General features: G+C 33.0%; 1 protein-coding gene across 1 annotated transcript; it reads left to right on the forward strand.

Annotated features, from left to right (window-relative positions):
- Nucleotides 1-5,648: 5,648 nt before the first annotated feature.
- Nucleotides 5,649-14,130, forward strand: LOC131957309 (notchless protein homolog 1). The gene is made up of 14 exons (XM_059322037.1): nucleotides 5,649-5,848; nucleotides 7,098-7,251; nucleotides 8,073-8,293; nucleotides 9,366-9,445; nucleotides 9,638-9,714; nucleotides 10,076-10,173; nucleotides 10,507-10,543; nucleotides 11,171-11,326; nucleotides 11,530-11,665; nucleotides 11,938-12,002; nucleotides 12,112-12,311; nucleotides 12,777-12,936; nucleotides 13,345-13,415; nucleotides 14,049-14,130. The coding sequence occupies exons 1-14, from the start codon at nucleotides 5,823-5,825 to the stop codon at nucleotides 14,059-14,061; spliced, it is 1,494 nt and encodes a 497-aa protein (XP_059178020.1). The 5' UTR covers nucleotides 5,649-5,822; the 3' UTR covers nucleotides 14,062-14,130.
- Nucleotides 14,131-14,356: the final 226 nt, after the last annotated feature.

Genomic DNA, 14,356 nt, shown 5'->3' on the forward strand with positions numbered 1-14,356 from the left:
TATTTATTTGACTGTGATGTTAATATTGTTGTAAATACAAGTGATAAACTATGACATTTTGTAGATGCGCTTCTAAATATGTTATATTTAAGCTCACTTAAAATTTCAAACATAAATCTTTTTTTTTTAAATAATAGTTTGGAATGCTTTTTTTTATTAAATAGAGGTTTAAAAACTTTTTCAAATAGTTGCGTCATAAATGTAACCTAATCTGTCATTTACCATTTCCATCTTAACTCATTTACTATTTTTCTATCCTTTTTTTACATCTACCATTCATTAATTCCCTCCCCTTATTTCATGTCATTAAGTAATTCCCTCCCTTTACCATACATTGTTTATTTATAGTCAGGTCTGCCCCATCAGCTTGTGGTAGTCATTTGTCTTTTAGCTAAGTGAGCTTAAATATTTTTTCATACAGCTTTCTCTGTGTACATCCAATAATAATTTCAAACAGTTCAAGAAAATTGGCTTTACACAAATAAATGAGATTAAAAAAATAAGATTAATTATATAGTTGGAATTATTTTGGCAGTCAGAACATTGTATTGAATAAAGTAAAAAAAAACGATGAATATCAATTGACAAGATTTTTTAATTGTTTTTTTGTTGTTGTTGTTGGTTGAATATGAGTTCAGAAAATAATTAAAAATTATATTCATTTATATTTTATTATAATTTAGAAGAATAACTTATATTATTGATATGTTGATGAACCAGGAGTACTCTCTAATTATTTAAAAACATATTTCTCTATGATAATTTTTTTATTTTTAAATGCCTATCTGGCAAGTCTGATATTTTACTAAGTAGATACGTTTTTAAAAATTATAAAAAATGTTGCCAAATGTTAAATAGTCTGTGCAATTTCTGGGTGTTGATCTTTGAGAAGTATTTTGATTTAAAATGCAAGACTGAGGATGAAAAACCCCAGGTGTTACTGCTGTCCTCACTTACAGACTCTAAATCTACTATTAACTTTGCACCTGTCTTTGATTACACCCCATCCATGTATCTTTACTACCTAGTGTCATAAACACCAGAAGCCCAGCTACACACAAGGTTGAACTCCTGATTTAACTTTTCATCAATACACACTATCACTGTTGCACATGATCTTTACTATCTCTTCCTACTTGATTTTAATAGGAACATGTAAAGCAACATTTCCCAGTTCAATAATAGTAACTCTAAAACAAATTATATTTTCCAGCTGACTGATCTTCCCTTGTTTAATTTACTTGCTGTATTGTTTCATGTCTCTCAAACTGTTGCAATCCACATTTTTAAACATTTAGGACCTTTGAAAAATAAAATTCCTAATTATTTAATATTGCTTATTCTTATCTAGGACAAAAATTCTAGCTTTTAACTAAAATGCTTAATAATTAAGCCTAATTCATTTTAAAACATTAAATCTAATAATGCAAACTATAATCTCGATGTAGATATTTAGAAACAGTTTTATTTTAATTTAAGGGAAAAAGTGTCATAAGTTTGAAAATAATAATCATATAATTAAATTAAACATATGATTCTAGATACTTTCAGAACTCTGGTTATCTTTACTGTTAAAAATGTGATACTGTTGTGAAAGGACCATATTTGTTTGGTATAAATTGTGTTAAGTATATCAGTGCTTTTGCCACACTTGCATTTTTAAACAATGTTTTTTTTTTGTTATAGTTTTAATTACTAAGACCCTAACAAGAAATGTTATGTTGTTTCATGCAGTTGTCATGTTTTTCAATTGATTTCCTTACTTCATAATTGTTGTTTCAGTTGCATATTATATGCTTTAGGTAGAAAGCAATGAAGAATCTCAAAATTTAATCCCCACATGTATATATTGACATTTTTCAGACCTTTCAAAATAACAACCTTGACTTTCGAGATCTTAAATGAATATCTTGACATTTTATATCTTACGTCATAATACCTGACTTTGAGACCATACAAGTCTATCTTGACAAATAAGATATTGCGAGAGTATTTTGACTTCGTAATCCATGCATAAATATCATGAAATTACATACCTTTTCAGAATATCTTTACATTTGAGAACTGAAAAGAATATCATGATAAAATGAAAAGCACTTAAATGCTTTAATTTGTATTAAGATGTAGATATCCAGAATTTACATTCAAATTGTGTGTTACCTGTATATATTAAGTTGTAATCGTTCATATATGTACAGGTTCAACCTTTCTTGCTGGATTTTTACATCAACAAGGTCAAAACAATGTCTATATTTGTACAAAAAAATGTGGAAAAGAAAATAAACAACTTTCTGTGTTTTAGTTTAGTGGTAATCAATTTTTTATAAGCAGGATTAGAAAGTAGGCTTAATTATTGTATGTTGTCATTCTAATGGTCAACATTCATAAATAAATTCAACAAATTAAAAAGAAATGTATGGACATGAATATTTTTATTTATTGTGGCAGTTTAATTATTTGTTTAGGCTACACAAACATGTTTTTAATGTTTTAGTGATTGTATAAGCTGTATTTTATAAAATAGAACAAATAATTGTATAAATTACAAAATACATTTTAATAAGACATAAAATTTGGTATGGGTCACTCTTAATCAAAATCTTACTTCTAGATTGAGGGGGGTGGGGGGGGGGGGGGTTGGACTTGGGAACAGGGGGAAAGGGCTCCATCACACTGCTACATTTAAAATGTACTTTCTAAACTGAACTTTTGGAATTTTCTTTACATTAAGGGAAACTACTCAATTAATATATTCGACCAATTCTCATCAGCATGTTTATTTCCCATTCACAAACAAAGCGAAAAATAAGTAAAGGGGAGGTAAAAAGAATATTTACAATAATACCTTATTTTCTAGCACCCAGAACTTGAAAGTGTTTTTGCGTCCTAGGGGCTATTTAGTTTAAACTTCTTTTGTTTTGTGAATAACAGATTGGCAGGAATCAAACCAAATAAAAACGCACTATCTGTGTTATACCAGTCAATGCTGATAAAATTCATTTGCTTGCCACCTTGCGAATGTTTCCACTATCAGCAGAGGCGTATCGAGGGGGAGGGGGGCGGGGGATGCGGACCGCACCGAGTGACACCTATAGGGGGGGGGGGGGGTGACACCAAGGCAAAAAATAGAAAAATATATAGAGAAAAACTTGGGGGGGGGGGGGGTGGAAATCGAAACTTTGAGGGGGAGGGGGTGCAAATCGAAAATTTGAAAGTTTGTCCCCGGGAAAGGTCGCTACGCATCTGGGGGGGGGGGGGGTGTGTGACATCATTAAGTGCCGCACCGGGTGACACCCGACCTCGCTACGCCACTGACTATCAGCACCATAATCACAAACAAGAAGCTACACATAGTTAAAAGTTTGAAATATCTAGGTTCAATAGTCTCGGGAGTCCGGACTTAAATTGCTCGACAGAATTGCGCAGACCAAAGCAGCACTTGAGGCACAGGATTACATCAAAACGGACAGATAGAAACATTCACCTCAGTCCTCATCACAAAAAATTAGAACGATCCCTTCCTTAATCATAAGCGATGTCACTCCTCGAAAAGGTGTGTGTGTGGGGGGGGGGGGGGGGATTTTGGATCTTTGTGACGATGTGTGACAAGGGAGATGTTTGGTGTCATACCCCCCCCCCCCTTTGCTATTTTTGGTCATCTTGATGAAGTACTTGCAAATATTCATTATCTAAATGTTCACGTTTCCAATATTTCTGGATGCCTTACAACGGAGACAACGTTCAGTAGTCAGGATTGAACATCTCACCCATCTAATGGAATCTCAAAGAGAGTCAACATACTATAGTATACTAACAAATGGAACCCACAAAAAGTCCAAAATAATGCTGAATAAGAGGAGGGTGCAACAGTAACACTGATAGGCACTCGCCTATTTCTGTGACTTCAACATGTGGGAATATGAAATCACGTGCATTGCGTATAAACAGCATGTTATAAAAATAACAATTAATTATTTTAAAAAAAAAGATCTACCTTCTTGCCCCCAAGTAAAATTTAAAATTATACTTTTTAAAAATATATTTTTAAAGGATCCTCAAGCGTAGATTTATCATTAAAAGAAAGAGGTTAGTTTGTTGAGGATGAATCTCATATATCGTGGTATTAAGCGCAAATGAATTATCTCCCATTTGAAAACTAGTCAAGGGATGTAACGCAGAGTTGAATAGCTAAACTAACAAAAATAAACAAAGACACCTATAAAAAAATATAATACAGCAGCGTAAATGCAGTTGAACTATTTATTCAATTAATGAAATATGTGGATTATCGAAATTTATAAAAATCATATTATTAAATTAATGACTACTAAAACAATATAAAATTTATAAGCTTAAACATATTAGCGTTATTTTTAGACATAGTAATACAAATATAATCCATTCCATTAAAATGTATATTTTTTTTATTTAGGATTGATTAATTTTGGCTCCCCTTAAAGGGGGAAATTATTGAAGGGATAGGCCAGGGGTCGGCAACCTTTTGAAGCGGAAGAGCCAAAAGTTACATTTTTCAAAATTTCCCTGGTTTTAACGAGCCACTAACATATTTTAATTTCAAATATTTTTTTTTTTTATTAAGATTATTAGTATTTGTGCAAGGAGCTGGAGAGCCGCATCTTGATATCAAAAGAATTGCATGCGGCTCGCGAGCCGCAGGTTGCCGACCCCTGACCTAACTGAAACAGTACATACATAGGTATTTTAGAAATCGAATTAGAGAAAAGTAACACTTTCGGATATTGGAGCTATAGGTCCCTCAAAAATTAAAAGTAATATGTCAGTTTTATACTTAGGGGTCATCCATAAATGACGTCACACTCGTAGGGGGGAGGGGGGGTCCGTAATTTTGTGACGATGTGTGATGAGGGGGAGGGGGGGGGGGTCAGATGTTGCGACGTCACATTTTTGCATTATAAAAAAGCAATGTTAGAAAACGAATTTTAGACGTTATTTCGCGTTTTAGATAACTGTTTTAATAAATTGTAATAGTTTAGACAAGATTTTGGAAAAATATCGATGTTTTTAAAAAATTCAACTGCAATTTTGAGGGGGGTTGTAGGTTGAGGTGTGACGTCATTTTAGGGGGTGGTCTGGCTTTTTGTGACGACGTGTGACGGAGGGGAGGGGGGGAGGTAAAAATCGTCAAAAAAAGCGTGACGTCATTTATGGATGACCCCTTACATCGGAAATCTCATCTACTTCACTGAACCATTACTTATCGTTTTTCGGCAAAAATAAAGTACCATTTTATGTCACGCGTTAAAAAAACACGATAGAAACCTACGCATACAATCTAATACTAGATCTAGATCTAAATGTGAAATTTCATCCACCTAACTGGAAAGTTAAAGTTATTGGCTTTCGAGGAAACGAACGTAGAGTAAGTAAAACTTCCGGTTACCGATAATTGCTTCATTGAGTCTTTCATAGAAAATAGTGTTTGATCGGCTGGCTGTACATACAGAAAAGATTGCAAAACTAATTTCTCCGACTCAGGAGTCTGGATTTTGTAAAACAACGAGATTTATAAATATTTTTTTGAACAAGAATACGTCCTCTAGGCTACTCTCCGAATACGAGAAAGTAAAAAGGCTATGTTGTCTCTTTTTGACAGTTTTTGTTATTTAGAACTAACTTTGTAAAGTCGCATGTGTTTGTTGACATCGGAAACTTAAACTTACTGTTTCTGATAGTGGCTGTAAGTGTAAAATAAATCTACATCTAGAATCTAGGATCCAGTAGTTTATACTTTATAATATCACATTATATCAATAGCGTTGTGTGAAAAGCAAATTTAAAAGATGCCAAAGAGGAAACTTCACCAGAGGTATTACGTTTTTTAAGTGAGGTATTGGGATATTGAATCGGGTGAAACCGTCCATTAAAATTTTTTTTTAGGATGTTGGAAATTGTGACTAGTCTACTAAAATAACTAAAAATGTGTCAATTAGAATAATTAGAATTGTAATGACATAGCTTCTTCTTCTTTCTTCTTCTTCGTTCTTAATTATTAGTGTTGAAGGGGATCGAGATTTATCTGCCAGTGGGTTTTGAACTCGAGACTTTGTTCGAATTTATCAACCATGAGCTTTTTGCCGACTCGACCTCGCCTCCAACACAATTAAGCGTTATGTGTCAACTGGTTATGCGCCATTGAGGCCATTGACTCCGATTTCAGCCTGCTTTTCTTTTTGGATTTGCTTCCATAGCCTTTGTCCAACCAAGAACAAACTACAAGGCAGCAGTTGTTTAATTTTGGAGTTGTCTCTCCTAGAAGAGTGGCTGTCCCCAGCTAACGAGCCTCATCTGCCCGAGGGTTCGAACTCGAGACTTTTCGGTTTAGCAACCATGAGCTTTACCGACTCGACCACGCCGACCCCCTATGACATAGCTAAACTTTAGCATTTCACCATGTATGTCATTAACTAGTAACTACAGTAGGCCTAATGAACAATTCTAATTGTCATTGACACATTTTATGATTTTAGTTATTCTAAAGTAATCTAAAGTAAAGGCAAGTTGTTGAAGTACTTTTCATAAAGTAGGCCAACAAGAATTAAAATAATTATTATGCTGATTCTAGCTGGAAATAGATACTCATGCGCAATGGAGAAAAACTACCACCTGATCTGACCTTCATTCACAGCGATGTTTTCGATGATATTGCACATGCGTGTGTTTATAAACAAACTGCAGAACCCTAACCCTGTAAACTGGCCCTAACCCTAGCGCAGCTAGAATTTATTGGGTCAATGCACATGCACATAACTGAGTTTCATATTTTTTGCTAAAACATCTTTAATATATTTATTCTATCTGTTATTGTATTAAGGCCTCTCTGTAACTGTAGGCCTAATAAAGTTAATCTTATTAATTAAATTATTTTTGTTAGATAGGCTTAAGGGTCTAATAGATGAGTCTAAGTGGTGAGTTAAGACTTAGGCCTACTCAAAATTCTTGCATTTTTCACATTCTATCTTCAATCTTGATTATCATTTCACATTTTACCAAACACAAATAGCCAAACTAAAACCAACTATTCTAATAATTCATATCATATTTTTTTTTTCTTTCAGTGAAGTTAAAAAGGAAACTGCCAACTTAGAAGAGAAAAGAGTGCAATGCGTGTTCAAATCTGAAAGTGGTGAAACAGATGGCTCACCATTTGAGTTGCCTACAGATATCACCAAAGATAAACTTCAGTTAATCTGTGATGCAGTTATTGCAAATGTAATAGTTTATTATTACTTCTATGACTAAGTGCTGTTTGTTAAAGTTACTTTTTGCTGGTATCTCTGTCATACCCTTTATTAAATAGCCAAAGATTTTATGTAAAATATATTTTGTGCCAAAAAAATCAATTATTGTTTATGAGCACCCACATATAAGCTTGAACTACACTCCCATTTCAACCTGTTTCCTAAAGGGTACAAAATAATTTTTTGAAGTCAAATTTACAGGTCTTTTTCTTTTAAGACAGTATAATCCACCAATCAGTAGCTGATGGAATGCTATAAAGTCAAATCATACACTATTTTAACATTAAAAGTATTACTTTTACACACACACACATAACAAAGCCATCAACATCTGCAAAAACAAGGGTCAATTTAAAACAAAATATAACCAGATTCTGAAAATATACTATTCAAAGACCAATGGTCAGTTGTTTACTTTCACACATTGGGGTTGTCTATTATATGAAAACCAACCATTACAGCGCAACATCAAAGTTTTTAAAGTTATATTTAATTTTGGATTAACAATGACTGCTCAATGAAGACATTTTTCTCAAAAGTGGACAACTGTAGTTTTATCTGCTGTTGTCAATTCTTATTCTCTTTGTAAAAGCAACACATTTAAAAATTAACTTAGTTTTTAATGCAATTATCTTGTCAAAAAATGAACTTAGTTTTTAATCCAATTGTCTTGTCAAAAAATTAACTTAGTTTTTAATGCAATTATCTTGTCAAAAAATTAACTTAATTTATAATGCAATTATCTTGTCAAAAAATTAACTTTGTTTTTAATGCAATTATCTTGTCTTCTAGGAGGACAAAGTTCCGTACGCTTTTTTCGTCAATGGTGTCGAGATAACAGAGACGCTGCTGAAAGCTGTGGGGGAGGATGTGATCACCAAGACAGAGTCGGCGCTAGAGATTGTCTACCAGCCACAGGCCGTGTTTAAGGTCAGGGCCGTCACACGATGCACCAGCTCCCTCGAGGGCCATGCTGATGCTGTTTTATTTGTAGCATTCAGTCCGGATGGAAGGTAATATAGATCGCCTTTTGTATTCTATGTCGGTATATATTTTAAACCCAGCTTTATTATTGGAAAGTACTTTTTAGCGCAATTTCCATTCTGGAGAATTGCGTTTATTAACCCGTCATTTCTGGATGTATGAATGGATGGATGGATGGATGTATGTGTGTCCGCAGCTTTAAGTCGTATCTCCTCCTCAACGAAGCAATATCGATGACTAGTTCCAAAAGCAATTATGTTAAGCAAGTTACGAGGATGAACATAGGCCATAAAAATTAAGGGTTTCTTTCATGGATTTCCCGGAAAAGTCAAAAACCTCAAAAAAAGCAGTTTTTGGCCCATATCTCGGCAACCAGACCACTTAGCGACTTGAAACATGTACCAATCGATTCCTGCCATAATTTAGAACAATATTGCCGAAGAAAGTTTTCAAAAATATCCTTTCGTTCGGTCACAAAAAATTTTTTGAATTAATTAAAATTTGGACAGAATTAGTAAGCATATTTATCCAACCACACCACACGCGTCATCACGTTCAATAGCTGCCCCATCACGTTCAATGGCTGCGTCATCACATTCAGTAGGCGCGCAATGGTTTTTAGTCATGTAACTCTATTGTAAATAAAACATGTAAAATACTGGAAAAAAATTAATAAAAAACGTTTTAATAACTAACCAATGGTTTTACTAACCCTGCTCTTGATTTACGCTACGACAGAGCTATTTTTAGATAACATAAGGAAATTGCGCTTAAATGTCACTAGACTTTTTAATTAACTTGTTTAATTTAACTGTTGATAATTCAGTAACATGTTCTGGCTCAATAGATTTTTAATCTAAATTTAATAGGTTTATTTGTAAATTAATAATACATTTCTAAGTTCATAAAAGATTTGAATGGTATTTTAATTAAAAATGTAATTAACACACATTACCTGTAGGCTGTGAATATGGTTTTCTTTGAATAATTTTTTACATATATTTTTTATGATTTCTATATTTGTAAGTACATGTAGGATGTGATTGTGATATTTTTGGTATGTGTAAATGTTAAAACAAAAAAAAACTTACTTTCTTTTAGGCATTTAGCCAGTGGTTCAGGTGATACAACAGTTAGATTCTGGGATATAAACACAGAGACACCAGAACACAGATGTAAAGGTATTCTAAAATTTCCTTCTGTTTTGGTACATGTTTCTATTCTGTTAAATAGTTAACCCTTCCATTGTGTAGCTTTTTCAGTTTTTACTTCATTTTGTTATTATTCAAAACAATTACATTTAATTAAGTGTTTGATAACTTTGCATACATTAGATAATATTGATATTAAAATAATTAAACAATTAATTACAGGTCACCAACATTGGGTCTTATGTCTTGCCTGGTCTCCAGATGGTAGAAAACTAGCTTCTGGCTGTAAAGGTGGTAAGGTATGTTGGTTAAATAAAAAAGAAACATTCCCTTTCAAACCTGACGGTCTACGGGGCAAGTGAAGTAGAGTTCATTTGTTTCTTTGACCTTGGCATATGAAGGGATAGTGTGGTCAGCACTATGCCCAGCCGACTTTACTTACTCTAACTTGAGTTAGGTACCCTTCAGAGCTGGGTGGACTCAGGGACAGTCTACTGACTTGAACCTGGATTCGAACTTGAGACTAAACGGTTAGCAGTCCAGCTCTCTACGGCTAGGCCACTTCATCCCATGATTAAATAAAAAGCTTAATTTAAAATTCCTTTAGTCTAGTATAAAGCTCTTGAAACTAATCACACTTCCCACTAATTTGAACTTCAGGTGTGCTTGTGGAACCCACAGACAGGTAAACAGATATCTCGAGCTCTGACTGGCCACTCAGATTACATTTCTACATTAGCATGGAAACCATTACATTTGTGAGTTGTTTTTCCTTAAACAAATTTTAAACTAATAGATCTACAAGTACATGCTACTAGATCTATATAATTGCTTTAAATTTAAAATAAATATTAAAAATAGTAGTAGTATTATCAAAATAGTATTTTATACTGTATTTTAATTGTTTAAGGTTTTAAGTAACAGTTAGTGTACTTGGTGGTTTGATTTATTCTGTTGGCTAAATAAGAAATATAAATGCGTTTATATAATATATAAAAATATAAAACGCAAACCATATAATATGGTTTTTATTATTAATTTTTGTTTTTATATGTGTTTAAAATTAAATTAAATTTTTTTTTATGTCTCAGAGATGCTGAATGTAGGTTCCTAGCAAGTTCCTCAAAAGTAAGTTTTTTTCTTCCATTTTAACAGTTATGTTTTACTTTTGTTGAACACTTTTGTCAACTCTACACGTAAGGACACCTTTGAACCCTTACTCTAGCTTTGAGAGTGGAAGTGTGACCTTTGACCATCCACACCAGACAACTCTGTACACAACATGAGAGTTGCTGGCCACAAGCATGTAGTTGCTTTAAAGTTTCACATGCTCTCAGGAAACTTACCAATAATACTACTGACAAGATGCAAAAGTCTCTTTGACTGCCTGTGTCAGTTATAAATATAACGTTGACTTGATCCATATTGATTAACTATTTGTTTTTAGGATTTTTGTTGTTTCTTTAATTACTAGACTAGAAATGTAGCCTTTCAAAACTTTGCTTTTCCTGTATATTCAAATATATACAGTTTATCTTAAATTTATTAAGTGCTGCCCCCAAATTACTACCAGTTATCACCTATTCTTTCCCTGATCAAGAATCATCTTCATTTTACAAAACAGCCTAATTTCTAACAATCATAAGCATGAAATAGGAAATGAACTGCTGCTGACAATTATTAGAAGCAAACTAGTTTAAATTTGTTTTTAAAGAGTCATTTAGACTAAGTTTTAAAAAAATGTAATCACTACAGGATCGGACAGTCAGAATTTGGGATGTGATGACATTTAAAACACATTTGATTATATCAGGACACAGTGCACATATATCATATGTCAAATGGGGAGGGTCTGATTTATTGTATACAGCCTCACATGATAGGACGATAAAAGTATGGCGAGCCACTGATGTAAGTTTTTAAATTTTATTCAGATAAATGTTTACAACTTTTTTAAAGCTTTGTATTTAGGCATATAATGCGTTAATCAGTCATATTTATACTTTTATATTATATAGTAAAATAGTCTTGTTGTAAAGTAAAATTTAGGCAAGTGTTATGTTTCTTTAAATAATTAAATGAAACTAATTTCCCCTTTATGATGTGAACTGTAGGGTGTTTTCTGTCGGAATCTTGAAGGTCATGGTCATTGGGTAAACACACTAGCACTGAGCACAGATTATGTGATGAGGACGGGAGCATTTGATCCTGCCAATGCCAAGATAGTTCATGAACAGAACACAGACTCTGGTAGGTTCTAAAACACTTTAGGTTAACACAGGGTAATTGTTCATGTTTTCTTTAGTGTCGATATTTGAAATAAGATAATAAATCCTATTTATTTTTTTATAATATTGAATTATAGAAATCTGTTTTTAATTAATATGTATGAAATTTAAAACAGTTACACCAAATTGAAAAAAAAAGTTATAGTTATAACTCTCTGATAAGAAATATTTTTTTTTTCAAATGAGACATCTTTAATTAATTTTTATCATTCAATTTTAATGGATATTTTTCAGCTGAAGAGCTCTCTAAAAAAGCTAAAGATAGGTACACAGCAACACTAGCCATTGGTGGTACACAGGTAATATTGTGTTGTTTGACTGTTGCCTTATACTACTCTCTCATGTTAAAATAGACTTGTAAATTTGATCATGCCACAAGTTTGATGTGACAGCTTGTCCTGTCCCCAGGGAGGTGCGGAGAGGCTAGTATCAGGCTCCGATGACTCCACCATGTACCTGTGGAAACCAGAGGACAGCAAAAAGCCTGTGGCCAGGATGACTGGACACCAGAAGCCAATCAATGAGGTCAAATTTTCACCAGACTCTAGACTGATAGCCTCGGCATCTTTTGACAAATTTGTTAAACTTTGGGACGGCTTTACAGGAGCGTGAGTTATTTTAAAAAAATATTTTGATTTCTCTTTTTTTTCATATATTGTGTGCTTTGTTATTAAAACCATGGGTTATATACAGACGACTGGTGGGAGGTGGGTTATAAACAGATGGCCGGTGGGGGTGGATCATAAAAACTGGTCAGGGGTGGGTTTTGACTTTATTGACTTAGCAGTGTGCCAGTTCACATGGTTTAAATATTCAATATTCAAGTACGCTTTTTTTTTAAATGTACAAATTGGGTTTCTTTTTTGTTTTTAAAATCTCCTTGAATTTTTTTTAAACTCCTGGAAAACTCCTGGAATTTTATTTGAACTTTTGAGCATGAAACCTGATATTGTTTAAAAATATTTTCACTTCTGCTTGTAAATTTATACTTAGTTAAGTTGTTAATAATTTTTTTCTGTGTATCCATATTTTGTAATTAACTTTATACTAGCTGTGATTTTAAAAATTGTCAGGTTTGTTGCAACATTAAGAGGCCACGTCAATATGGTGTACCAAGTGTCATGGTCAGCTGATAGCCGTCTCTTGGTCAGTGGGAGCAAAGACTCAACGCTCAAAGTGTGGAAAGTTCAAGACAGAAGCATTCTTTTAGATCTGCCAGGGCATGCTGATGAGGTGAGAGCTTTTAGTTTTTCAGAAAAAAAAAATTAAATGAAAAGAACTTTCAAGGGCACTGGTGGCCGAATATAAGTAAAATTATTTTTAAAATTATAATTTAGTTTTCCCAAACAAATGAGTAATGTTGTTTAAAAACTGGAATGTAGATAATTTATTAAACATTGAATAAAAAATTATTCATTTTTGAACAAAGTCCATACATTTCCAAGAAAATGTTATCAAAACAAGTAGCAAGCTAATTAAGTTTTAAACTTTTTGTCATTGTTAGTTAACACCACAAGGGAGTTAATACATGGGGTAGACAATTTTGACCTGTATAGTTCTAGTTGTGCCTAAATAACACAATGTTTTCTGTAAGTATTGATTAGTATGTTTTTGAAGTTTGTGTGTTTGTTGTTTTCTTAGGTCTTTGCAGTTGATTGGAGTCCAGATGGTCAGCGTGTGGTCAGTGGGGGCAAAGATAAAGTTTTAAAGATGTAAGTCTTCATTTCTAATTTCTTATATTGTTGTAAGTCTTCATTTCTCATTTCTTCCATTGTTGAATGTCTTCATTTCTCATTTCTTCCATTGTTGAATGTCTTCATTTCTAATTTCTTATATTGTTGTAAGTCTTCATTTCTCATTTCTTCCATTGTTGAATGTCTTCATTTCTCATTTCTTCCATTGTTGTAAGTCTTCATTTCTCATTGCTTACATTGTTGTAAGTCTTCATTTCTCATTTCTTACATTGTTGTAAGTCTTCATTTCTCATTTCTAACATTGTTGTAAGTCTTCATTTCTCATTTCTTACATTGTTGTAAGTCTTCATTTCTCATTTCTTACATTGTTGTAAGTCTTCATTTCTCATTTCTTACATTGTTGTAAGTCTTCATTTCTCATTTCTTACATTGTTGTAAGTCTTCATTTCTCATTTCTTACATTGTTGTAAGTGTTCATTTCTCATTGCTTACATTGTTGTAAGTCTTCATTTCTCATTTCTTACATTGTTTGTGCACATGCACAATATTTCTTTGATACTGTTTATAATGAAATGCATTTTTGTTTGTGATATAGTAATACCTTTCATTAGCACTTCATAGTGAAAATTTTCTTTTGGTTTCTTTAAACAGATGGCGAGCTTAATGAAATGTAAAAATAGATTTTGGTTCCTGTAAAAAATAAAATTTAAAAAATAAATTTTTTTTAATGCAACTTGTCTTTTTATTTTAGCAACATAATTGTGTTCTTGTTTCATCTAGTAAAATAGTAAAGTTTTCCTTTCAAACCTGATGGTCTATGAGGCAAGTGAAGTAGAGTTCACTTGTTTCTGTGACCTGGGCATATGAAGCACTATGCCCAGCCGCCTGTACTTTCCCTAACGTGAGTTAGGTACCCATCAAAGTTGGGTGGACTCAGGGACAGTCTACTGACTTGAACC

The sequence above is a fragment of the Physella acuta genome, unplaced genomic scaffold (assembly GCF_028476545.2).
Source record: "Physella acuta isolate Inbredline_101_S28 unplaced genomic scaffold, ASM2847654v3 ptg001231l, whole genome shotgun sequence".
Classification (NCBI taxonomy): domain Eukaryota; kingdom Metazoa; phylum Mollusca; class Gastropoda; family Physidae; genus Physella; species Physella acuta.

What these genes read in the sequence shown, in the direction of transcription:
- LOC131957309 (XM_059322037.1), top strand. Translation starts at nt 5,823, where the DNA reads ATGCCAAAGAGGAAACTTCACCAGAG. An exon ending in AAGAGGAAACTTCACCAGAG is followed by an intron (nt 5,849 to 7,097) that starts GTATTACGTTTT and finishes TTTTTCTTTCAG; the next exon opens with TGAAGTTAAAAAGGAAACTG. An exon ending in GCATTCAGTCCGGATGGAAG is followed by an intron (nt 8,294 to 9,365) that starts GTAATATAGATC and finishes ACTTTCTTTTAG; the next exon opens with GCATTTAGCCAGTGGTTCAG.